At 45.5% G+C, this 25485-nt stretch overlaps 1 protein-coding gene across 2 annotated transcripts in view; it reads right to left on the bottom strand.

Moving 5' to 3' along the window:
* vav1 (vav guanine nucleotide exchange factor 1) overlaps positions 1 to 25485 on the bottom strand; it is a 207917-nt gene that overhangs the window by 93435 nt on the left and 88997 nt on the right. Inside the window, exons 4-17 of one of the 2 annotated variants that reach the window (XM_087983397.1) lie at positions 25160 to 25225; positions 22226 to 22334; positions 20444 to 20542; positions 20224 to 20292; positions 17649 to 17752; positions 15599 to 15698; positions 13724 to 13819; positions 12251 to 12319; positions 12067 to 12153; positions 10677 to 10762; positions 8875 to 9007; positions 6949 to 7058; positions 5610 to 5711; positions 972 to 1063 (exon numbers count right to left, since the gene is read on the bottom strand). In XM_087983397.1, the coding sequence (XP_087839523.1) occupies positions 972 to 1063; positions 5610 to 5711; positions 6949 to 7058; positions 8875 to 9007; positions 10677 to 10762; positions 12067 to 12153; positions 12251 to 12319; positions 13724 to 13819; positions 15599 to 15698; positions 17649 to 17752; positions 20224 to 20292; positions 20444 to 20542; positions 22226 to 22334; positions 25160 to 25225 (1322 nt within the window). The remainder of the gene's footprint in view (positions 1 to 971; positions 1064 to 5609; positions 5712 to 6948; positions 7059 to 8874; positions 9008 to 10676; positions 10763 to 12066; positions 12154 to 12250; positions 12320 to 13723; positions 13820 to 15598; positions 15699 to 17648; positions 17753 to 20223; positions 20293 to 20443; positions 20543 to 22225; positions 22335 to 25159; positions 25226 to 25485) is intronic. The other variant, XM_087983398.1, reaches the window with a different exon arrangement.

Genomic DNA, 25485 nt, shown 5'->3' with positions numbered 1-25485 from the left:
ATCAGGAGGAAAAAGCAGTATGTTTCTGACCAGTGACTATTTCACTAACTAGACAGTCTTTGTTACTATGATCACTAGAACTCTATAGATGTGCACTTGCAATGCCAAGACATACAAGGCTATGGGCCAAGTGCAGGAAAATGGGTTTAGAATAGTTAGGTGGGTAGTTTTGACCAGGTTAGACACATTGGGTCTTCCCCCTGCTCTAAGATTCTATCTAAAATTCGCCAGAGCACCAGGAAGATCTCCCCTTTCATTTTACCTGTTCCAACCACAGGGTCTAAGTGCCATGCCCCATCCAAACTCCTGCACCTCAGACAATGCAGCACTCCTTGGGTACTGCACTGGAGTATCTGCACTACAGAAGTTGTGTTCAAATCTCTGGAGGAGGACTTGAATCCACGACAAATGATGCCGGGGGCAAGAGTGTTATTCACGGAATCAAACTGAATGAAGGTTTTAAACGTCCAGCCAATATGCAAATCTGACAATATCAGGACACTGAAAAGAACAAATGTTGGAGATCTCAGCAGGTCAGGCACTATCCATGGAGAGAGAGCAAGGTCAAGTTTCCCATCTGGATTGATTCTTCATCAGTAAGGTTAGCTTGCTCTCTCTCCATGAATGCTGCATGACCCATTGTGATCGCCAGCATTTGTTGTTTTCAGTACAGATTCCAGCATCTGCAGTAATTCGCCCCTATAATATCAGGAGGCTGCTTGTTACTGCAACATCCCATTATCACAAGCCTCCTGACCAGGTTAAGGTGGTTAGATTGGCTCGACCTTCAGGCTCACTGGGCGACTGAGTTGGTGTAAGAGGACAATGCCAGCAAAGCAAAGAGCTGTGGATGCTGGAGATCTGAAACCAAAAGAGACATTGCTGGCGAGACTCATCACAAAGGGTCACTGGACTCGAAGCATTAACTCTGTTTTCTCCCCACAGATGCTGCCAGACCAATTGAGTCTCACCTTGCCTTCCACACGGAGCGACCCTCCCTAAACATTCCTTGTGAGCTGCGGACTTGCACTTGCTGCAGCGATAACCCTGGAAGAAGGTGCCCCTGTTGGGTGACAGAACAGCGAGAGGGCATTGATTTCAGACCAATGTCACTGTTAAACTTGCAGAGAGAAGTTTTAGACCACAAAGGCTCCATATGACAAAAAAGATATACAGGCAAGTGTAGGAAAGGATTAACTGAGAGGTTATACTCACCAGGAAAGTTTGGAGCTCCCTTCTCAAGGAGGGAGGCCTGGTTGAGGTCTTTAGAAAGACTGTTTTACAATAGAAATATGGTAGAAATTCACTTGCAGGTGAGATTGGGACTATAAATACCAGACAGCCACTAATAAATCCAATTAGGAATTCAGGAGAGGTATCTTTACCTGTTCTACGGTCTACTGTAAAGATGTGTTTCAGGTCAGGTAAAGTCTCCATAGTTTCATTATAGAGAGACAACTGAGGCTTAACCTGAGGGTCACCATGCCTCAGGTGAGGGGAGAGGTTGAGAGGGAGCGTCCTCCGTGGTAATCTCAGCTGGTGCAGGAATTGAAACTGCTCTGTTGGAGTCACTGTACAGCCAACCAGGTAAAAACAATGACTGCAGATGCTGGAAACCAGATTCTGGATTCGTGGTGCTGGAAGAGCACAGCAGGTCAGGCAGCATCCGAGGAGCAGCGAAATCGACGTTTCGGGCAAAAGCCCTTCATCAGAAATAAAGGCAGTGAGCCTGAAGCGTGGAGAGAACCAGCCAACTGAGCTAACTGACTCCTACACTTAGGGCGCTTCATAAACAGATGATGAGAGGAAAGGAATTAGATGGCTATGTTGGTAGAGTGAGATGCAGAGGGTTCAGGAGGGGAAATTAAACACCAGCACAGACCAAACAGCTGAGTAAGAATTGTACTGGTCATGCCAACATGGCCACCTGCCCATCCCGTTAGAGCAGAGGTCAGTCTTGCCATTACATTGCCATGGGAGTTACCACCTCTCTGGCCTCGTCCCATTGTCTACTGTCCCCTCCCCCTGCAGCCCCAACCCCCCCACTTCCCACATGACCCGCTGCACCCTTTCACCAGCAGCAAGTCAGCCATAACACGCTGCCCAGTGGATTTCGCCATCCCCTGACATTTTCAGTGAGGCTGGTACTTGATGGGAAAGCTGTGTATCGGGGCAGGCGCGGTCGCTAGGCTATCCTGGCCGAGCCTTGGGGACGAACATAGATAAGTCATACACAACTTTGTAATGTTCAGAGTTACTGCAGGTGGCGATAGTGAGCAGTACAGCTCACCATTCTCCTGTTGCGTCACCTGCAGAAATCAGGCTCATTGACAACCTCAGTAATTGCCAATCTCCAATTTTCTCCATTACATTTACATTCTATTGAGACTGTAACAAGCCATAGTTGTTGGTCATGCTGCCTGGTATGGAAGGTGCTAGCTATGAAGAGAGGTTGAGGAGGTTAGGATTGTTTTCATTAGAAAAAGGGAAATTGAGGGGAGACCTCTTTGAGGTCTACAAAATCATGAAGGGTATAGACAGGATGGATAAGCGATAAGCTTTTTCCTAGGATGAGGGATTCAATAACAAGAGGTCATGTGTTTAAGGTGAGAGGTGAAAAGTTTAAGGGGGATACACGCAGAAAGTACTTTACACAGAGGGTGGTGGGTGCCTGGAATGCGTTGCCAGCAGAGGTGGTAGAGGCAGGCCCGGTAGATTCAGTTAAGGTGCGTCTGGACAGATGCACGAGTAGGTAGGGAGCAGAGGGATACAGATCCTTAGGAATTGGGCGATGGGTTTAGACAATGGATTTGGATCGGCTCAGGCTTGGAGGGCCGAAGGGCCTGTTCCTGGGCTGTAGATTTTCTTTGTTATAATTAGGTCAGCCAGGTGGACCTCAGAGAATCTGAGTTCCCCAATTGGGGCTGTTAACCTGGTCCAATCAGGGAGCCCTGGCTGACAGATATTAACAGGAGGGTCAGACATTCTGTTCACTCTGAGAGCTGGTTCTGAGGGAGCTGGGTCAGTGTCCAGGATACTCCATTTTGTTTTGGGGAGGGGACTGACTCTGTGCTGGCTGGTGCTATAGTCAGTGTGTTACTGTTGGTTTCTGTTTCCCTTTTTTTTTGAAACCTGATTCCTGAACTGGCTGAATTATTGAGCCAGTTTGTTAACTGGTATTCCTTTTAGTTAGGACTGATTGTTAAACTCCTGATGCACATAATGTGTTTCAGGTGTAACTCAGTTCTCATTTGGGGGTTGTTGTTTCACTGGCTGGTTACAGCTTGGGTGTTACTCTTTTCGCTTTTTTTACCTTTTGAGGAAAGGACAATGTTAATTTTGTGGTAGGGCTTAGCCCTTGGACTCTAGTTTTCTTTAGTTTTTTGTATGTGTCCTCACTGTGTTTGGTGTTTGGACTGAGCCCTTGTGGAAGACATACATTTTACCAGAGGAGCTGTTCCTGTGGGGAGGCCTAGCCCTGGGACTGGGCCTCTGAAGATTGAACACCTGTATGTGTGCTGGGAGGTGAGCAGTTGCTGTATCCTGGAGTTTGGGAGAAGACCTTTCCTTTAGGAGTGGACCAAACCCCTGTGAGTTAACTGTACCTGTACAATATACTGTGTTCCTGTGAGTGGGCCTGGTTTTCCAAGACTGGGCCAGGACTCCATGGAGACTGAAAACCCGTGTGCTGTGGGGTGTGCATTTGCTGCCTTCAGGAGTGGACTCTGCCTCTGCCTCTGGTTGGGGACCCTGTTTTTTTATTGGTGGACTCTGCAATTTGGAGTGGACTCCATTTCGGACAATACATCTCGTAAACTGGAATGGGCTCTTCCTGGGAATGGACTCTATATTTTGAAGACTCTATATTTGGACTGTGTACCAGAAAGGACTCTTTTTTTGGTAATTAACTGTACCGTGTTGTTTGTTGGGTCTATCACCTGCACTGTCTTGTGTGTCCCTGGGTCTGGCAGGCCTTACTGTGAGCTGGGAGGCTCATGGGTCATCCTGAAAGCTGTCACCCTGAGAGCCGGAGGGTGGGTAGGCCATCCTGTGAACCTGAAGGTTGGTAGGCTGTCCCGAAGGCTGTAGGGTGGGTAGGCCACCCAGATGCCAGTTGCCCCGAGAGCCAGAAGGTGGGTTGGCTGTTCTGAGTGCTGTCGTCCCGAGAAGGGGTAATCGGGACGGGCTGTCCTAGAAGTGGTCAGAAAGTGTGTCAGAGCAGCCGAGAGCCAGAAGGCGCGTAGGGGCAGGCTGAGATCCAGAAGGCTTGTGGGCTACCCTGCACGCTGTCATCCCAGGAAAGGGGACAGGTTGTCCTAGAGGTGGCCGGAAGGTGTGTCAGGGTAGCCCACTGGCCAGATGGCACATCGGGGTGGGTGAGAGCCCAATGGTACGTAGGGGCAGACTGAGAGCCAGAAGGCGGGTAGCCATCCTCAGCGCTGTCACCCCGGGCAGGTACTGGGGCAGGCTGCCCCAGAGGTGGTCGAAAAGTGTGTCAGGGTGGACCGAGAACTGGAAGGGGAATGGGGTGGACCGAGAGCCAGAAGGTGCGTCGGGGCGGGCTGCCTTAGAGTGGCCGGAAGGGAGGGACAGGAGCTTGCTGGGTCTGTATTGTCTGCACTTTCCTATGTAACAGGATTGTCTCATGTACAAATGTCATTGTCACTGTCTTTTCATATGTGGAACTGGGATTTGGGGTTTGTCCTCATTTCCCTGTAAACTGGTTGAACAGTAGGGTTTGGGGCCTGGCTTTGCTGCTCCTTGTAAAATTGCTGTTGCATACAGCTGTAAATGTTAACTGTTTTTCTGTAACCTCTTTTGTAATTGTTTAATAAAATTTAAAAAAAATTAACAGGAGAATCAGAGGTTCTGTTCACTCTGAGAGCTGGCTGTGAGGGAGCTGGGTCAGGGTCAAGACTTTTCCACATATAAAGGTTGACGGGATACCTTCCTCTGCAGAGTTATTTCCAAAACCATAATATTTCTCCCTTGTGATTGTGGTGTAAACATTTGCACAGTGAATTTTTAAATTTCTGAGTATTTAGAGAATCACTAGAGCTCTATGACACAAAGGCATCTTTTAAAAGGATTGCCACTGGTCTGTAGGTTTTGTATTTGCAAATGAGCTGATCAGATTCGCACTGCAAATCCCAGCAAGGATCATCTGGAAGAGAGGAGTGAAAACACTGCACCCATGAGGAAGGTGAGGAGATGGTTTCGGATCAGGACAGCCCTGGGCGACCGCGTGTTGCTGCTGCCTGGGGTGGCACGGTGACTCAGCAGTTAGCACTGCTGCCTCACTACAACAAGGACCCGGGTTCGATTCCTGCCTCAGGCAGACTGTCTGTGTGGATTTGCGCATTCTCTCCGTGTCTCTGTGGGTTTGTTCTGGTTTCCTCCCACAATCCAAAGGTGTGCAGGTCAGGTGAATTGGTCATGTTAAATTGCCCACAGTGTTAGGTGCATTAATCAGGGGTAAATATAGGGCAGGGGAGTGGGTCTGGGTGGGTTGCTCTTCTGACGGTCAGTATGGACTTGTTGGGCCGAAGGGTCTGTTTCCATACTGTAGGGAATCGAATCTAAAAGTCCTTTGTCCTCAGGATCCATACCTGAGTAACATCTGACACGCCTTGCATGTTGCTGACTCTTCAAACGAGTGCATCCGAAAATCATGGTTGTTTGAGCTCCCATTCTCTGGGAAGATGTTTGATCTAAGAAACAATTCACAGTTAGAAACATAGGAACCAGGAGGAGGTCTTTCTTCCCTTAGAACCTGCTCTGACGTTCAACAAGATCATGTCTAATCCTCTATCTGAGCTCTCTATTTCCGCTTCTGCCTGACTATCCCTAATGTCTGCACTATCTAAAAGAACACTCTCTTTCCTGAGTACATTGAGTGGTTGGCCTCCATAGCTTTCTGTGGTAGGGAACTCCCACAGGCTCATTACCCTCTGAGTGAAGAAATCTTTAATGGTCCACCCCATGTCCCACCACATGACAGGCAAAAATGAGGACTGCAGATGCTGGAAATCAGAGTCTAGATCAGAGTGGTGCTGGAAAAGCACAGCAGGTCAGGCACCATTTTCCTGCTCCTCGGATGCTGCCCCACCACATGATATCTTCACCTTGCTCACCATGCTTATACTCCACATCCTACAACATCCATCTCCGAAAATCAATCACATTGTTCTCCAACAACTACATTCCTGACAGAGGCCTTATGTCGACTCTCCTGCTCCCCGGATGATGCCTGGCTCGCTGTGCTTTTCCAGCACCGCACTTTTTGTCTCCAGCAACCACAGTCTACTGTGGCAGACTTCCAAATTTCTACCACTCCTTTGTGTAAAGTTTAAACAGTGATCTGTAATCCTTTCATTTTGTTCCCTTGATTCCTCTGGAGAGAAAATAGCTTTAAGTATCGACCTGGTCGGATCCTGTTGTTAAGTGCAACCTGCAACCCTTTACATCTTCGCGTAAGTCACACAATGTACGATAATGGAAGTGGAACTCCAGGTCAAAGCTAATTGCTTTTGGCATCCTTTTCTGGTTTTGGCCCCATTATGTTACATGGCTGTCAGCAATCACCCCACTGTACAACATACCAAGGCATTAGGGCGGCATGGTGGCTCAGTGGTTAGCACTGCTGCCTCACAGCACCAGGGTCGCAGGTTTGATTCCAGCCTCGGGCGACTGGAATTTGCACATCCTCCCTGTGTCTGCGTGAGTGTCCTCTGGGTGCTCTGGTTTCCTCCCACAGTCCAAAGATGTGCAGGTTAGGGTGAATTAGTGTTAGGTGCATTAGTCAGAGGGTAAATGGGTCTAGGTAGGTCACTCTTTGGAGGGTAGGTGTAGACTGGTTGGGCCGAAGGGCCTGTTTCCACACTGTAGGGGAATCTAACCTAATAATTACAGCCCCAAGCTAATCAATCTTCCCAATGGTGCACTTACAAAGCCATCTCAAACTGCTCCAGCCATTTCTTTTTCAGCTCCCTGGTCTTGAAGAAGAACTCATAGCCATGTTGCCCATGAGCCTCAATGAGTAGGAACATATGGCTCCACTAGAAAGATACAGAGAATGCAGTCAGATATCAGTGAGACTCAGAGTTACAGAGAAGACTTTCACATCAAATTAATTAATCACGTCACCAGTAATTGCTTCCAATTGCATTGAGTGTGGAGGGAGATGTATTCACTAGCCACACTCTCTGTCCAGAGAGTAGTCAGGTTATTAGATCTTAAGAATCCATAAGGTGTAGGGGCAGACATGGGCCACTGCTCCACCTTTCAATGAGCTCATGGCTGATCTGATAATCATCAACTCTGCTTTCCTGCCTTTTCCCCATGACATTTACTTAGCCCCTTACTAATCCCTCAACTTTGAATATACTCATGACCCAGCCTCTGCAGTAAAGAATTCGATAGATTCTCTACCATCTGAGGGAAGATATTCCTCATCATCTCTGTCTTAAATGGACAACCCCTTAGTCTGAGATTTTGCCCTCTAATCCAAGGGTCTCTCTCCACTTCTCAGCATCTACCTGTGAATCTCAAATGTTTCAAGAAGGTCACCTCCCATTTTTATAAACTCCAAGTAATACAGATCCAATCTACTCAACCTCTCCTTATAAGACAGTCCATCCATACCCAGGATCAACGTAGTGAACCCCTCCCGGTCTGCCTCCAATGCACGTATACTTTTCCTTTGATAAAGGGACCAAAACTGTTCATGGTATCTCAGGTTTGGACTGACTAATGCCTTGAGTCATTTCAGCAAGACTTCCCATTGTTACACTCCATTCCCTTTAACCAGCTCTTGTCCACTTATGGTTTGGTGACATTTGTTAAGGAAGGAATGTTGGCCAAGTTTAACCCATAATGCCTTGTGTTTCTTCATTCAGTGCACTGCAACAGGAGTCAGCTAATGATAAACAGGGAGAGGAGGAAGTCTTTTTAAGTCTGCCACATCATTCAATGAGATCAGAGCTGATATTCACCCTCACTTCCACTTCCTGATATCGCCTGAAGTAGTTAAAAATCTTATCGATCTCAATCTTCAATACATTCAATGACTGCACACCCACGGACTCTGAGGAAATTTCTGCGGAAATTTCTACACATTTCAGTCCGAAATGGTTCAACCTAAACTCTAGGTAGTCCACCTGGGGGAAAGCACCTCGTTTGAAAGTTTCAACTGAAGGCTGGCATCTCCAGCAATGAGCAACATTTTCACTAAACCTCCCGCCTTTTACCTTAAAATTGCTGACTCCATTTCCCCACCCCCCCCCACCCCCCGACTCATGGGAAATGATTCTCCTTGTCTGCGACTCTCAGAACGTTGTACTCCTCAGACAGGTCTCCCCTCAGCTTGGGAGAAACTAACCCCAGCCCATATCGTCTTTCTCTACAACTGAATCGCTCCAGCCCAGGGAACATGTCTGCACCTTCCCTAGTGCGATCACAGGCTTGCTACAGAGCGGTGACCAGGGTGGCACATGGTACCTCTAGCTGGGGCCTGACTAACGTTAAATACACCTTCTCAAGGGCAACTAGGGACGGGCAATAACTGCGGGCCAGCCAGCGATGCCCACATCCCACCAAAAAAAATGAATTTTCAAAAAGACAGCTCCATCAGAACCTCCCTGCTTCTCCCTCACATCCTCCTCCTTGTATCTAAGCCCAGACCATGAGCAGGTGGAACATTTCTACAGCTATAGCACTGCCTCACCCCTTGCCCAGTGTACACCTACCAGTTTACCAGCCAGTGGGACAATCAATGCTAACTTAGAGATGGTTTATCACGGAGGATACCCACCATGGCCAATATATCTCTCCAGCCAACAAAGAGCACAGGGTCCCTGAGAAGCTACGCATTACCTTTTTGGTTTCTCTGCTCCCTATTGGGTCATCCCGTATCTGATAATACTGTAGGTCAATAATTTCCTTCATTTCATAATTCTCTCCTTTCCGTTTGCAGATAATAACAGCTTTATCAAATAGGAATACATATCTGTGCACAAAACAATAGGGCATCATTAGTCACTGCATGACATACATTGTTGAAGCATGTAATTGTCATCAACACACAACTGTTGTTAGTACAGTTCATTCAGGACAACACATAGATTACAGTTTGTAAAATTCCAAGAAAGAATGGAATGAAACAAGAGGCCATTCAGTCCATCTTCTTGAGTTCTCTGCTCAAAGCCTAATGCAAACCACAACATCCCCACCATAGGTAGGGCAAGGAGGCAGCCCCTGAATCCAGGACATTCAGAACAGGAATCCCATCTTATCTGGGGAAGGATGTTCTGGCTACAGAGGGAGTGCAATGAAGGTTTACCAGATTGGTTCCTGCGATGGCCGGACTGATATAAGAAATGACAAGCTTTCGGAGTGCTGCTCCTTCGTCAGGTGAAGTGTCACTCTACCTGATGATGGAGCGGCGCTCCGAAAGCTAGTGCTTTCAAATAAACCTGTTGGACTATAACCTGGTGTTGTGTGACTTTTGAACTTGTCCACCCAGTCCAACATTGGCACCTCCACATCGTCAAGTAGGAATGAATTGGAGGTGCCAGTGTTGGACTGGGATGAACAAAGTTAAAAGTCACACAACACCAGGTTATTGTCCAACAGGTTTATTTGGAAGCACTAGCTTTCGGAGCGCTGCTCCTTCATCAGGTTGAGGTAAACCTGTTGGACTATAACCTGGTGCTGTGTCATGTAAGAAGGGGCGAGATTCGTTAGGACTGTATTCTTTGAAGTTTAGCAGAATAAGGGAGAATTTTATATAAATCTACAAAATGCTAGACAGGTTAAACACAGGAAGGATGTTCCCAATGGTCAATGAGTGCAAAATCAAGGGGTTACAGGGTAACGGATAAGAGGTTTGGCCATTTAGGACTGAGATGAGGAGAAATGTATTCACCCCGAGAGTGGGGAGCCGATGGAATTCTCTGGCACAGAAATTAATTCAGGCCAAAACATTGAATGTTTTCAAGAAGGAGTTAGGTGTAATTCTTAGGGCTAAAGGGCATGGGGAGAAAGTGGGGGCAAGAGACTGAGTTGGAAGACCAGCCTTGATCGTATTAAATGGTGGAGAAGTTTCAAAGGGCTGAATGACTTATTCCTGCTCTTCCTTTCTCTGTTTCTATGAACCCCTTACTATTGGCGCTAATTTAATTAAGACTGGCCATTCAGCTGACTGAGTCAACCCTCTAGCTGTAGCTGCAGGGAGGCAATGGTCTAATGGTATTATCACTGGCCCACTATCATAAAGATAATATTCTGGGGACCTGGGCCAAGGTAGGTGGTGAAATTGGAATTCAATAATAAGATTTGATAAAAATCTGGGATTAAGAGTCTAATGGTGACCATGACTGGATTGTTGGAGAAACCTCCCTAATTCACTAACATCCTTCAGGGAAGGAAACTGCCATCCTTATCTGGTTTGGCCTACATGTGATTCCAGACCCACAGCTAACGTGGTTGACTCTTAACTAGGATGGGCAATAAATGCTGACCTCGCCAGCGATGCCTGCATTCCATGAATAAAAAAAAACACTTGATTGGCATGTTGTAACCCAGAACCAGGGATAGTCACGGTAATTTTTTTCCCCAAAATTCTCTCGTGCATTGTATAGACTTTGGTCATGCAATCAAAGAAGGATAGCACTCACCTATCTTGCTTGGAGCGTTTGTCCACAGTCATTAAACGTAGCTCTCCATCTGTTTTGGGTCGGCCGTAACCAGCTAATGATTGGTTCTAGGATGTGACAGAGCGGTTCGTATAAAACGTGAGAATGATACCTCCTTTCAATGTAATTTCCTCAAATGAAGAGATTGCACTGACTGATTGCTTTATTGTCTTGAGAGAGGTCAATGATCACAATCACAGTAGTGGGCTGTTGTGGTCGATAAGGTTTGATGAACCGAGATGAAGTGGAAATTGTCTGGTTCTCAGTGAACAGCTGACTAGCTCAGCTGCGTGATTACAGGCTTATACAACAGAATTGAAAATGGTCATTGAATACGCTGTCTGGTTGACTCAGTACCACAGCATGCATTGGGTTCAGACACCCAACCCCTTTGTGGAGCCAACATCCCAGATTGTTCTGAGAAACGGTACTGAATCATCTGGCAGAAAATAAGGGCCATTTGGCCCACTGTGATTGTGCAAGCTCTTTGGTAGAGCTGTCCCATGTTAACAATAGAACGTCACAGAGTCATAGAGTCATAGAGATGTACAGCACAGAAACAGACCCTTCCATCCAACTCATCCTTGCTGACCAGATATTCTAAGTTAATCTAGTCCCATTTGCCAGCACTTGGCCCATATCCCTCTCAACCCTTCCTATTCATATACTCATCCAGATGCCTTTTAAATGTTGTAATTGTACCAGCCTCCACCACTTCCTCTGGCAACTCATTCCATAAACGTACCACCATCTGTGTGAAGAAGTTGCCTCTTAGATCTATTTTAAATATTTCCCCTCTCACCCTAAACCTGTGCCCTCTAACTTTGGATTTTCCATCCCAGGGACCTTGTCTATTCACCCTTTCCTTGCACCTCAGGATTTTACAAACCTCTATAAAACCTCTGACGCTCCAGGGAAAACAGCCCCAGCCTGCTCAGCCTCTCCCTATAGCTCAAACCCTCCAACCCTGGCAACATCCTTGTAAATCTCTTTATCAATCCTTTCAAGATTAAGAATATCTTGCCAATAGCAGGGAGGCCAGAATTGAATGCAGTATTCCAAAAGTGGCCTCACCAATGTCCTGTACAGCGGCAACATGACCTCCCAACTCCTGTACTCAATGCACTGACCAATAAAGACAAGTGTACCAAACACAGATCGACTTTGAGACATCTGACCATTGCCAGTAATTGTCCTAAATCCAAAGCAACAAACCTCATATGTAACTGCTCTGGCACAAGTCTTCAGAGGGCCTCTGTTTCAGAAACCTGAGATTGTCACATCTCTCTCTCACTCTGTACTAAACTTTGTACAACAACCTGATAAAAATTATTAGTCATTTTTTTAAAGCTTTTACAAACTTCAGACTCACCAGATTTTCTATCGATAACTGGAAGCTTGTGATTTGTTTGAGAGTCTCACTATCACGTTTCACTTCATTTACACATTGGGCCAAATCCTAAAAGTAAGGAAATGAACACAGAGAAATGCAAGTGTGATCCTCAAAGTAAGTCTTCACATATTGGAGAGAAAGCTGAAAGGCAATTTCCACTCACCCTCATCGAATCCAGAGCTGTTCGGAGGTTCCCCTGTTCTGTTTTGTCGGTGGTGTGTTTCACTAACTCCTGTTGTGACACATCAGAAGGTTCTTGTTAACACAGTAACATCAATATGACTGCTCTGATTCACAAACCCCAGCCCAGCTTGGACATAGATTGGGTGCTCCTTCATCAAACCCCCGGAACTGCTTTCCCTGTCAACACTCAGGAGTGCCTTCACTACATGGACTGCAGCAGCTCAAGGAGGTAGCTCACCTCTGCCATTGCCAGGGTAACTAGCATTGAGTAATAAATTCTGGAGATGCCTACTTCCTGATAATTACATCTTTTTTAAAAAAAAATCATTCTTCCCTCCACGAAAATTGGGGCATCTTGGGATGTTTGATGTAGGATAGACAGCGTAGACATGATCATTCTCTTGATCCAACCTCTCCTGTCAGGTGGAAGATACAGAAGTTTGAACACACACACCAACAGGTGCAGGAACAGCCAATATTAGACTGATGAATGGACCTCTCTAATTTCCAATAATGTTGATTTTGCTTCTGTACATCTCCTGTACAGCATAACCCTGTATGTCTCGTTCTGACTAAGCACCAGATGATTTGTATGCCCTTGTTTGCCTTGATCTACCTGTAGTGCTCGCAACACAAGACTTTACACAAGACTTACATACTTGTGGCAACAGTAACTCAAATCAAATCAACTCAAATCTATGAATGCAGAAATGGTGCAAGCTCATTCTACAAGAAACACAATTAGCCTCTTACAATGCCCATGCATACAGGAACAGGAACAGGAAATCTTCTTTCCTTTACTCCCTTTTGAGGTTGGAGATGCTAAACATGATTACTCCAATCCTCCAAGCACATTGGCTGAGATCCAGCTAACTGACGCTGTGATCTTCCTAACACGTGTTAACCTTGGCAGAAGAGAAATTAAAATTGTTCATCTTGCCACAATCTTGCTTCTTGCAAGAACAATTTTACCTCCTTGAGGTCCACCGAAGACTGAAAGTTGTTGTATAAGGAACAAAATTCGACCATTTAGCCCCTTGAGTTTGTTCCCCCATTTAATAAGATGATAGTTGATCTGGTTATAACTTCAAATGGACTTTCCTACATGCCCCTTTTCCACCTGAGTCCATCCACCTCTACCTTAAAAATATTCAAAAATGCTTCCATCATCTAGAGAGTTCCAAAGGCTCAGAAACCTCTAAGAGGTTTCTCTAACAGTTTGTCTAATCCCTGTTTGAAGTGGGTGACCTCTCATTTTGAAATGGTTTCTGTTCTAAATTCTCCCAGAAGGGGAAATATTGGCTTTACGTCCACCCCGTTAAGACCACTCAGGCGAAGGTTTGAGAGAGACCTCGAGCTAGCCAGTTTGATAAACCTCTGCACTACTGGCTGTGATGAGAAGTATTTGCACAATGGCCGGTAACTGAGAATTGACTACCTTGCAATTGACTACCTGAAGCAGAAGGTGATACTTGAGGACTCTTTGCATGGGCACCATCAAGAGATCTCGTAGGGTGAACCGTCCATTGTTCGCTCTGTTGGAACATTCCTGAGAGAAAACAGAACAAGTGATAATTAACCCAGCAGCCTTAGAGGGATCTTACATGTTGTTTCTGCCGGTTGAATAATTAGAAGATGGACTTTGCGAAGACTTTACAAAGTGAGTCTTGTCATCATGATGTATTCTTTTATAGAACAGTCTCATCAATGGGACCCATCCTGTAAGCACACAACCCCCTCCAACCTCTTCTAACAGAGCAGTCTCCCCACAGGAACCCTCTCCCAACTTCACTTCACCTTTTGGGAAGGAAATCCGCCATCCTTACCTGGTCTGGCCTACATGTGACTCCAGACCCACAGCAATGTGGTTGACCTCCAACCTCCCTCAGGGCAACTAGGGATGGGCAATAAACACTGATGTCCACAACCCATGAATGAATTTTGAAAAAACATTATTTCAACTTTATAAAGGGTTAATCTCCAAAGGGACAACATTCAGGGAATTTCACACTGCCAGCATTTAAATGCAGTTGGTCTTCTCTAAATGTAATCTATGGTAAGATCCAAGGATCAAAATTTCTGTTGAAGGAGCAGAAAGCTACAACAAAACATTAGAAGACAAACGAGAGCCAGTACCGATCTAAGTTACAGCCTGACAACTTCCCAACCAGTCCTGGTTGTTGTGAACTTGCTCACTGTTGGGTCTCACCAGCTTGTTGTCAGGTGTGACTCAGCATCACAGGGTCACATTGGGTTCAGACACTAAGCCATTTGAGGAGCTGATCTGAAAAAGCATATCGCATCAACTAGCTCAGAAAGAGGCCATTCAGCCCAACATGGTGCAAGCTCTGTGGTGCAGTTATCCAATTCGTTCCACTCCGTCTATGTCTTTGCCCATTTTTGTACTATTGTGTGTAAGTCTCATAGTTGCAGAGGTGCCACTGATTTCCAAGCATGTTCCAGGTTTACTTATGAGAGTTTCTGCAAACGGAAAATTTCTGCACTTATGCTAACATCTTAACTTCTGTTCAATGAAGCTCTGAGTCCACACCGAGGATTAACCAATCAAGCACAGTTCATTAGATCTGTAGTGATTGTAACAAAGTCAGCATGGTGGACCTAGAGAGTAGGAGAGTTTCCTGATTGGGGCTGTTATCCTGGTCCAATCAGGGAGCCCTGGCTGACAGATATAAAGAGTAGGGTAGGTGGGAGGGGCGGGGGCTTGCTGGGTCTGTATTGTCTGCACTCTTTAACGTAACTGGACTGTCTTATGTACAAATGTCATTGTTGATGTCTTTTTATATTTTAAATGTGAAACTGGGATTTGAGGTTTGTCCCCATCTCCCTGTAAACCATTTGAACGGTAGGGTTTGGGGCCTAGCTTTGCTGCTCCTCTCCCTTGTAAAATTGCTGGCTCTTGTGTGCAGCTGTAAACATAACTGTTTGTTGTAAACTGTTTTTGTAATTTGTTTAATAAAATTTAAAAAAATAACCAGGAGGGTTAGAGGTTCTGTTCACTCTGAGGGCTAGTTCTGAGGGAGCTGGATCAGTGTCAAGGACTCTTCATTTGTAACTGAAGGAAAACTTGGTGATGGTATACTGGTCTCTGTGGAGTTATTTCAAAATCAACTACCAGACACACTTATCAAACACAGAGCACAATTGAACACCACATTCGCCTTTTTCCAAATTTTAATATGCTTAATCCTCTCACTCAACTTGCTCTTGTTAAAGTTCTGAAAGTTCTGGAAACTCACAGAGTACCAATCAGCAGCAGAAGAAAGAAATGTTTGTGGATGTGTTTCAGCCACTGTGGAAAGGGTCTTACCTGTAGCTTCATCTGAACATCTTCCCTTATGCTCGCGATCTTGTCCAGGTGTTTGGTAGCTGCCTCGACTTGGCTGCAGTATCGTCCGTACAGTAACAACCTTGAGGTGACCACAAGAAAAGGAGGCCATTAGTGAGCACAGCAGACGAAAGTCACGGTCAGTCAATACCCATCTCCCGCCATAAACCACCACTGTCAGATAGCAGCAGAAACTGAATGAAAGAGGCACACACCACTAAATTATGATGTGGAGATGCCGGTGTTGGACTGGGGTGTACAAAGTTAAAAATCACACAACACCAGGTTATAGTCCAACAGGTTTAATTCAACCTGTTGGACTATAACCTGGTGTTGTGTGATTTTTAACCACTAAATTAAGTTGTCTTGTTTCTTCTTAAAATAAACGAGATTAGTTAAAGGGAACTTGCTGTATTGAATGTGGCTCCTGCTTATCATACAATTCAACATTAACTGCATGACAAAAGGGATTCACTGGTTGTCAAAGCACTTTCCAACATTCTAAGGTTGTCAATGTCGATCAATAAAATTAAGGCTTTTTTTTAAATCCTAGACAAGGAGATTAAGGTCTCAAATTGTAGGAGGATGAACTTAAGAACAAATCAGGGTGTCTTTCAAGCAATAGTAAGGACAGATCAGTGTAGGTAAAAGACCCAGACTCTGTAAGAGGTAGGTCATCTGGTGAGATTGTAGGAACAGCTTAAAGGGATGATTCATGTTGGGCCAAATATCTGTGTTTTGTGTCTACCTCCGAGGCACCGCATCTTGAAACCAGTTCAAAAAGTACCACAACAGGTCTCGCTGTTCATGGTGCAAAGACGAGGAGTTCTGTCCACACAGAATCAGTTACCATACAATGCAGTGACTTCAACCAAACCTCTTCACCTCCAGGTCTCTCTTTAGACTGATTTGAAAAACGTGGCGCTGGAAAAGCACAGCAGGTCAGGCAGCATCCGAGGAGCAGGAGACTCAATGCAGGTCTGATGCCTGAAACGTCGACTCTCCTGCTCCTCGGATGCTGTCTGACCTGATGGGCTTTTCCATCACCACACTTCATCGACTCTGACTCTCCATCATCCCCAGTCCTCACTTTTTCTCTCTCTACTTAGAGTGAGTTTGACCCACAGTGATCTCCACCAGGGATTGAGGAGGGAAACAGGTTCTGGATCCACCAGAGTGGGAATTGTACCCTCGATGTTAGCTCCATTCCAACTGAAGCCGGAAGTTCAGCAAATACGACTCCGTAAGAAGTCTGGGATTTTCCCCGGCATGTCGCAGGAAGGAGCTACTGGTGCTGTTGGTGGGGTCTCCAATGTTCCTTCTTTCACACGGCTGACCAGAAATCACTCTCTCTTACCAAAATCCTATGGCATGGGTTTTGCAGCTTGATACTCAGTATTCTTGGCTATGCCTGAACACACCACCCTTGGTCATCCCAAACTGAAGTGGGACTTGAACCAAGGTTAGGATTAGGATTCAATTTTGGGTTAGGACTAGATTTAGGTTTAGAATTAGGGTTAGGGTTAGAGTTAGGGTTTCTGGTTTGGAGGCAGGGACAGTACTTACTGCATGATTATCAGGAGGGGACTGAGTTGTCTGGTGGAGCATTTCAATCACATTTGGGAGTTTTGCCGCCCTAACCCTATCCCCACAAAGACCGGTTGCTGGGTCTGGTGAGAGCCCTCACATAGACTAAGAAAACTCAATCGCAATTGAAAGGGTTTTGAGAAAAGATTTACAAGGATCTTGCCAGGAGTGGAGGATTTGAGCTACAGGGAGAGGCTGAATAGGCTGGGGCTGTTTTCCCTGGAGCGTCGGAGGCTGAGGGGTGACCTTATAGAGGTTTATAAAATCATGAGGGGCTTTGATAGGATAAATAGACAAAGTTTCTTCCCTGGGGCGGGGGAGTCCAGAATTAGAGGACAAGAGGGGAAATATTTAAAAGGGATCTAAGGGGCAACTTTTTCACACTTTTTTCAATGGAAGTGATCACATCGCTTTAATCCAATTGATCATGCAGCCACCCATTCACCTTTTCTTGTAATTGTTGAAGATTTCATAGAGATTCTGGGCATTGTTCATTTTGATTGAGATTTGGATTTCCTCCAGTAAACTTCTGTGCACATTCAATAGTTCCTGAGGAGAGATGGTTATAAATTAATGGTATTGCTGAGTTCTTATTGTTCATGTCCACAATCAACAGATAAACAAGAGATAGCAGAATATAGAGAGATAACTGCAGCTTTCCCTCAAAGTTCAGCTGTGTGCTAGGAATCTCAACAATTAATAATACAAACTCAAAGCAGCAATTGCTCCAGAGTTAGAGGTTTGATTCAGAGCCCTAATCCTGAACCTTATCCTAGCTTTAATCCTAACTCTAATCCTGACCCTAACCCTAACCTTAATCCTAATGCTACTCCTGACTTTAATCTTAAAGCTGATCCTGATCATAATTCTGACCCGAACCCTAACCTTAACACTGATGCTAATCCTGACCCTAAACCTAACCTTAATCCTAACCCTAATCCTACCCTTAATGCTAACCCCAACCCTGACCTTAATCCTAATGCTAATCTTGACCTTAATCTGAACCTTAATCCTGATTTTAATGATGACCATCACCCTAACCTTAATCTTAATACTAATCCTGACCTTAATCCTAACCCTAATTTTGCACAGCCCATTCCCCATATCCCTGTACAGGTATACTGCTGGGAATCAGAAATCTATCAGTCTCTGAGTATCAGTATCAAAGACTGAACTTCCACAGCCCTTAGTGATAGACAAATTCAAAGATTCATAATCCTCTGAATAAAAAAAGCCTCCTCATCTTAGTCCTAAGTGGCATCCCATTTATTTTTTATTTGTGCTCCATGGTGTGTGTTTGGGGACGTGCGTTTGTTTACTTTCGGTGACCACTGTGCTTGACCAGTTCAGCTTGATGCGATGACCCAGGGAAAAGCCCAAGACACTGGGGCTTGGAGCTACAGCAAAGGGGGAGGTGTTCTGTGATTGCTGGGATGTGATAAAGCCTTACAAGTAAATCTGCAAAGCTCAGAGGCACATGATATACACAACAAACAACACTTGTTGTTTATGAGTCCTGTGCAGTATGGGCATCATCAAACAAAAAATTGTGTACTCATTTCCTAACTGTTGTGTCACTTGAAGAGGCTATTTTGGCCTGCCTTTTTTTATAAGAGTGGTTGTAAGGCAGAGGTATCGAACCAGTGACCAGACCACTTGAGTAAACAGATTGGGAGGCCTTGGATTTTATGAATGCAGCCTGAAGGGGTAACAAGAAGTCACGCTTTCAAGGTGAGAGGTGAAAGGTTTAAGGGGGATACACGCGCCAAGTACTTTACACAGAGGGTGGTAAGTGCCCAGAATGTGTTGCCAGCAGAGGTGGTAGAGGCAGGCACGGTAGATTCATTTAAGATGCATCTGAACTGATGCATGAGTAGGTGGGGAGCGGAGGGATACAGATGCTTAGAAATTGACCGACAGGTTTAGACAGTAGGTTAGGATCGGCTCAGGCCTGGAGGGCTGAAGGGCTGTTCCTGGGCTGTAAATTTTCTTTGTTCTTTGTTCTAATTAGGTGTGGCCAGCTCTCACAGATCAGCAGCTATTGGGATCTCGACAGAGCCGGTAGCTTCAGTGAATGTCTCCTGGCTGCTACTCTGTCTCTGAATTTTCTCTTGATGTTTTTCGTCCTCCTGGTGGGAGAACTGCATGTGAGAATCTGTGTCTGAATTTGTTAAGGGGTGTGTTTTTGTAATGTTACAACGTTGGAACAATTCTTTAGTAATAGTTACTGTATCTATCATTCTGTTAGGTTTTCCAATAGATTAGTTATTCTAACTTCCTCTTTCTTTGGTTGGATTTTAGCTGCAGTGTTTAAATAAATTGTGTTTTACTTAACATAGAGTAGTTTGACCATCGCATCGGGACCAGACACTTTATATTTGTTTTTAAAATAAGAAAATGTTAGAGTTCAGGGTCCCTTGGTAAAATATTTTTGGGGAGGTCTGGTCTGGTCCATAACATTTGCTTATTAAATTGTGTACTTACTTAAGCAGAACAGTACAAGGAAAGAGTGTCAGAAAACGTTTTGATTTTAAGCTGCCAATGTTAGTTTCAAGTTTTCTCAAGACCGTATAACCTCGTTCACTTTGAGGATTTCCAGTTATTTCACCTCCCCCTGTCCCGGAACCACTACCCTCAATTCCTTTGAAGTGGGTGACTGCTGCATTATGAAGCAGTGCTGTGGGGTGGTTTGTAATGGACATGACCGGCCAGACTGTTTTTCTGGGGAGCCTTCACAATAACACTGATGGAAGAGATATCCATCTCCTCCTGGATGAACTGATTTAAAGCTGGACCCTTGAAACAAAATTCCAGGAGCCATGTTTTAACTCATTGTCCCTGCACAGTGAGGGTCAGAGGTCATGGTATGCCCATGATGCACACCTAGGGGCCAATGACCTGAATGGACAGAGGCACTGACGGAAACTGAATAATCAACTGGTCATCTCAATGTGAAATCGATCAATCAATTCAGTTTAAATTAAAGATTGAATCAGCGCCAATGCCAATAAGTGACTCACCTCGATGTTCAGGAATATGTTCTCTAAGTCGTACGTATTGAGAAACCGATGTAATGGTCTAAAAAAATGCTGTAAAATGGAAATGGAGATTGCTTTAAAAACTCGTGATTAACACTGACCCCCAGAGGAAAAGACAGACCCAGTGTATGACTGACTGGACATCCAAAGAAGCTGACCCAGATTGGCCCATGAGGCCTGGACTCTCAGGCTCCGATCCTACCTGATGTATGGACTCTAATGTTTCCGTGTACTTCTCCTCCGTCTGTCTGATTTCCTGAAGGCAGCAATTCCGTTTGTCTAAGTCAGTCATTTTCTGAGGCTGGAATACAGATCCCAGTCAGTGAAGTGAAGACAAACATTTTTTACAAATATGCTCCCCTCCCACATATTTGAAAAAAGCGGGAAACTGACTCCGTCCATTCCTCACACGCCCCCACTCCCCACGTCCAACTATTTTCCTTGGTCAGGAGACCAGCTGAGTTGGTGTGGGACACTGTTGAGTGATGCCACAGATGGACAGCAAACAGGGTGAGATGTTTAAGAGCTATCATACGGAAAACTTGGCATAACGAGACCGGGAGTTGGTTTAGAAGCTTCGACATTTGAAAGCCATTTGGCACACCCAGTGGTCATGCAGCTCCTGAAAGAGGGAGGGAAGTCAGTGCGAAAATGGAGCCTGCACCCAGGTAGGAGAAGAGTGTTGAAGGACACCCTCATGGGGTCAGTGGGTGTGATTAAACACACAATCCTCGCTGGCCTGGGAGCAACTCAGTATCCATCAGGTTCACCACCCCTGCTTGCTCTTTTAACCTGACTGCCTCCAGGATGGGGATCTACGGGGTGAGGGTGGGGGTGGTGGAAGGGGGTAAGGTTGCTGTTAAGCTCCTCAAACTGATTGCCCTACAGACGCTTGTGCTTGGGTTCCATTTCAGCTGAGAATGGGTACATGTCCGGGAGGAAAGCAGCAAAACCAGAGCAGGGATTCCAGCTGCCCGTTACCCAATAGGGTCTTCATTAAGAAAGGGGATATTGTTGACCTATGGGCAGGGCAGGAACTGGGATGTCCTCTATGCTTGCTCACTCTGCTCAACATGGCGAGATGGTGGTGTAGAGGTGATGAAACCCATCTCAGTTCCAGTAACCCTGCCCATTTAGGGCCATGGGTTCAAATCCCACTGTAGAATAGAATTCCTACAGTGTGGAAACAGGCCCTTTGGCCCAACAAGTCCATACTGACCCTCCAAAGTGTAACCCACCCAGACCCATTCACCTATCCTGTTGCTCTACATTTTCTCCACGACTAATGGACCTAACCATTCCTCTACATTTTCTCCCTGACTAATGCACACATCGCTGAACACTATGGACAATTTTAGCACCGCCAAGTCATCTTCAGACTATGGGAGGAAACCAGAGCACCCGGAGGGGCCCAATACAGACACGTCAAAAACATGTAACTCTACACAGACGGTCGCCCGAGGCTGGAATTGAACCCGGATCCCTGGTACTGTGAGGCAGCAGTGCTAACCACTGAGCCACCATGCCACCCCTCATGGTTGCTGATGGAAATTAAGCTCAAGTTTAATTAGGGTGGATTATTAAGTTAGACATCAGTGATGGTGATGATGGAGTTATAAGCAATTGTCTTAACAACCAATCAGGTTCACTGTTGTCCTTGAGGGAAGGAAATCTGCCACTCTTACCCAGTCTGTCCTATATGTGACTCCAGGCTTACAGCAATGTGTTTGAACCTTAGCCATCCTCTGAAATGGGTGAGGAAGCCAGTCAGTTTTAGAGTAATTAGAGAGGGCCTTGCCACAGTCATAGAGCCATGGAGATGTACAGCACGGAAAATGACCCTTCGGTCCAACTCGTCCATGCCGATCATAGATCCTAAATTAATCTAGCCCCATTTGCCATCCCATAAGTGAATAAAGGACAATTCCTCCTCAGTAGCAGATTGATTCAGGAGGAGAGGGACAGAGAGAATGAGAGCTCATACCGCGGACAATGCAACCTCAGGCCTCATCAGATCTTCATAAATTTCACCTCCTTCATCATCCTCATTTTCCACACAATCATAAAGGTCATCATCTTCCTCTCCAGTGTCACTGTTGGGATAAAAGGATACAGGATCATGTGAAAAGAGAGGTAGCCACAGCAAACTCCGAAGTCTACTTCAATAGGATCTACCTCCACACTTCACCACAGGCAACAAGTGAGGCTCAACAACTGAGGCGTCAATGTTATAGAGTCACAGAGACGTATAGCAAGGAAACAGACCCTTCGGTCCAACTCATCCATGCCGACCAGATATCTTGAGTTAATCTAGTCCCATTTGCCAACACTTGGCTCATATCCCTCTAATCCCTTCCTATTCATATACCCATCCAGATTCCTTTTAAATGTTGCGATTGTACCAGCCTCCACCACTTCCTCTGGCAGCTCATTCCATACACGTACCACCCTCTGTATGAACAAGTTGCCCCTTAGGTCCCTTTTAAATCTTTCCCCTCTCACCGTAAACCTATACCCTCTAGTTTTTGATTGCCCCATCCCAGGGATAAGACCTTGTCTATTTATCCTATCCAATGCCCCTCATGATTTTATAAACCTGTATAAGGTCAGCCCTCAGCTTCTGATGCTCCAGGGAAAACGGCCCCAGCCTACTCAGCCTTTCCCCATAGCTCAAACCCTTCAACTCCGGCACCATAGTGGTCTGAATGCTGATTAGTTGATACGTGGAAAATTCTCATCAAATCTTGCTCTTGGCTGATCAGTTTTCCCAGTACAGCATAGGTACAGAGAGAAGACCTCTTTAGTTGCAGCTCTCAGTGTGTAGACTACAGGGTCAGTGGGCATGCCAGGTTACAACAAGCCAAACTGAACCAACCAATCATGACTAATATGCCTTTACATCATAGCTTTCACAAGGTAAAGCATCCCAAGTTGACTCATTCCTGGGATGAGGAGGTTATTCTTTGAGAGAAGGTTGGACAGGTCAGACCACCGGAACTTTGAAGAATGAAACATAAAAGGGACTCAGGGACATGACAGGATATACACAGTCTGGATGTTTGTGTTGTCTGTGTATTGCGCCTTTAAGATGTTCCATCTTTAAGGATTCCATGTGCTATGTGTACACAATGTTGCAGCTCTGCCTACCATGGCATTGCAAAATGCACACATACATAAATTTGTTGCTTTGATATAATGTCTGCTTTGTAACTTATTGTGTGTTTTACTGTTTTTAAAACAAAACTAAGTCACAGAGTTAATCAGTCCTCGAAGTGAGACTGATCATTGAACTATTATCAGCAGGAGTGTCTCCGCCTGTGGGATAGACAACAATAAGAGGTCTCCTTTTGAAGACAGAGATGGGGATTTGGTTTTCTTTCAGAGGGCTGTGACATTCTCTTCCTCAAAGAATAGTGGAGGCAGGGTCATTGAATACATTCAAGGCTGAGTTAGACAGATTCTGATGGACAAAGGAATTAAAGTCTATTGAGGGCAGACTGGGAAGTGGGGTTAAGGCCACAACCAAATCAACCAAGATGTTATTGCATGGCCCAAAGGGCCGAATGGCCTTACCCTGCTCTGAAGGGCGGCATGGTGGCACAGTGGTTAGCACTGCTGCCTCAGAGCGCCAGAAACGTGGGTTCAATTCTCGACTCAGACTCTAACTGTGTGGAGTTTGCACATTCTCCCCGTGTCTGAGTGGGTTTCCTCCGGGTGCTCCGGTTTCCTCCCACAGTCCAAAGATGTGCAGGTCAGGTGAATTGGCCATGCTCAATTGCCCGTAGTGTTAGGTAAAGGGGTAAATGTAGGGGAATGGGTGGGTTGCGCTTCGGCGGGTCGGTGTGGACTTGTTGGGCCGAAGGGCTTGTTTCCACACTGTAAGTAATCTAAATCTAAATACTTAATCTAAATACCTGTCTTGCACAGGATCCAGAGGAGGTTTACAAGAATGACCCCAGTGATGAAGGGCTTGTCATGTGAGGAACGGTTGAAGATTCTGGGTCTGTACTAGAAAGATGAAACTTACAGAAGTCTGGATAGAGTGGACGTGGAGGAGATGTTTCCGTCAGTAGGAGAGACTAGGACCTGAGTGCACAGCCTCAGGGTGAAGGGACGACCCTTTAGAACTGAGAGGAGGGGGAATTTTGTCAGCCAGAGGGTGGGGAATCTGGGGAACTCATTGCTGCAGAAGGATGTGGAGGCCAAGTCATTGAGTGTATTTAAGACAGAGACAGATAGGTTCTTGATTAACAAAGGGATCAAGGGTTACAGGGAGATGGGAGGAGAATGGGGTTGAGAAACATATCAGTCATAATCAAATGGCGAAGCAGACTCAATGGGCCGAATGGCCTGATTCTGCTCCCTTAGTCTTACTAATTTAGAAACTAATGCCAGCATGGTCAGCATGGGCATGGTGGGCCAAATGGCCTGTCCCTGAGCTGTACTGTTCAATGTTCATAGGAGCGTTACCTGACAAAGGCTGACATTGTGCTACATAAGGAGATATTAGGACAGGTTAAAGTTTGGCTCAGGAAGTTATTTTAAAGGAAGATCTGAATAGAAGAGGGAGACAGAAGACAGTGGGGTGAAGAGCTCAAGGAAGGGAAGTTAACAATCTAGCAGCTTAAGACGAGGCCACCCACAGTAATGAAACTAAAGGCGAGAATTGGAGGAACCCTGAGATTGTTGAGAATTGCGGAACTGGAAAAATGTTTGAGGTCGACCTTTGAAGGATTGGAAACACCAGAGCAGATATGTGTAAACTCCAAGCTTTGTCAGACCGGTGTGAGTGTTGATCAGTGAGCAGTGGGAGCTTGGTAAATGGGACGTGCAGGTTAGGACGGGAGCAGCAGGCTTGATGAAATGTCATGTTTGCAGAGGGCGCAGGGTAAGAAAGATACAGCACTCTGTAACTTACTCAATGACGTCAGAAAGACCACTGTAGATATCATCATCAGCCAAGCTGTCTTCTGTTGGAAAGGAGCTAGAATAAAGATAGATTCTGATCATTTTCTTCATATGACATGCAATTCTCCCATAAATATGACAGCTGTTTAAATAGTATCCTGATGAAGGGCTTTTGCCTGAAACGTTGGTTTTCCTGCTCCTCAGATGCTGCCTGACCTGTTGTGCTTTTCCAGCGCCACACTAATCTTGACTCTAATCTCCAGCATCCACTTTCACCTAGCTGTTTGAATATCCTGTTCGGACAATAGGGGTTAGCAGATGCAGCTGAAGACACAT

This window comes from Chiloscyllium plagiosum, unplaced genomic scaffold, assembly GCF_037043375.1.
Source record: "Chiloscyllium plagiosum isolate Xiang-an unplaced genomic scaffold, Cpla_swu_hap1 HiC_scaffold_45, whole genome shotgun sequence".
Taxonomy (NCBI): domain Eukaryota; kingdom Metazoa; phylum Chordata; class Chondrichthyes; order Orectolobiformes; family Hemiscylliidae; genus Chiloscyllium; species Chiloscyllium plagiosum.
This window is presented reverse-complemented; position numbering and strand designations above follow the sequence as displayed.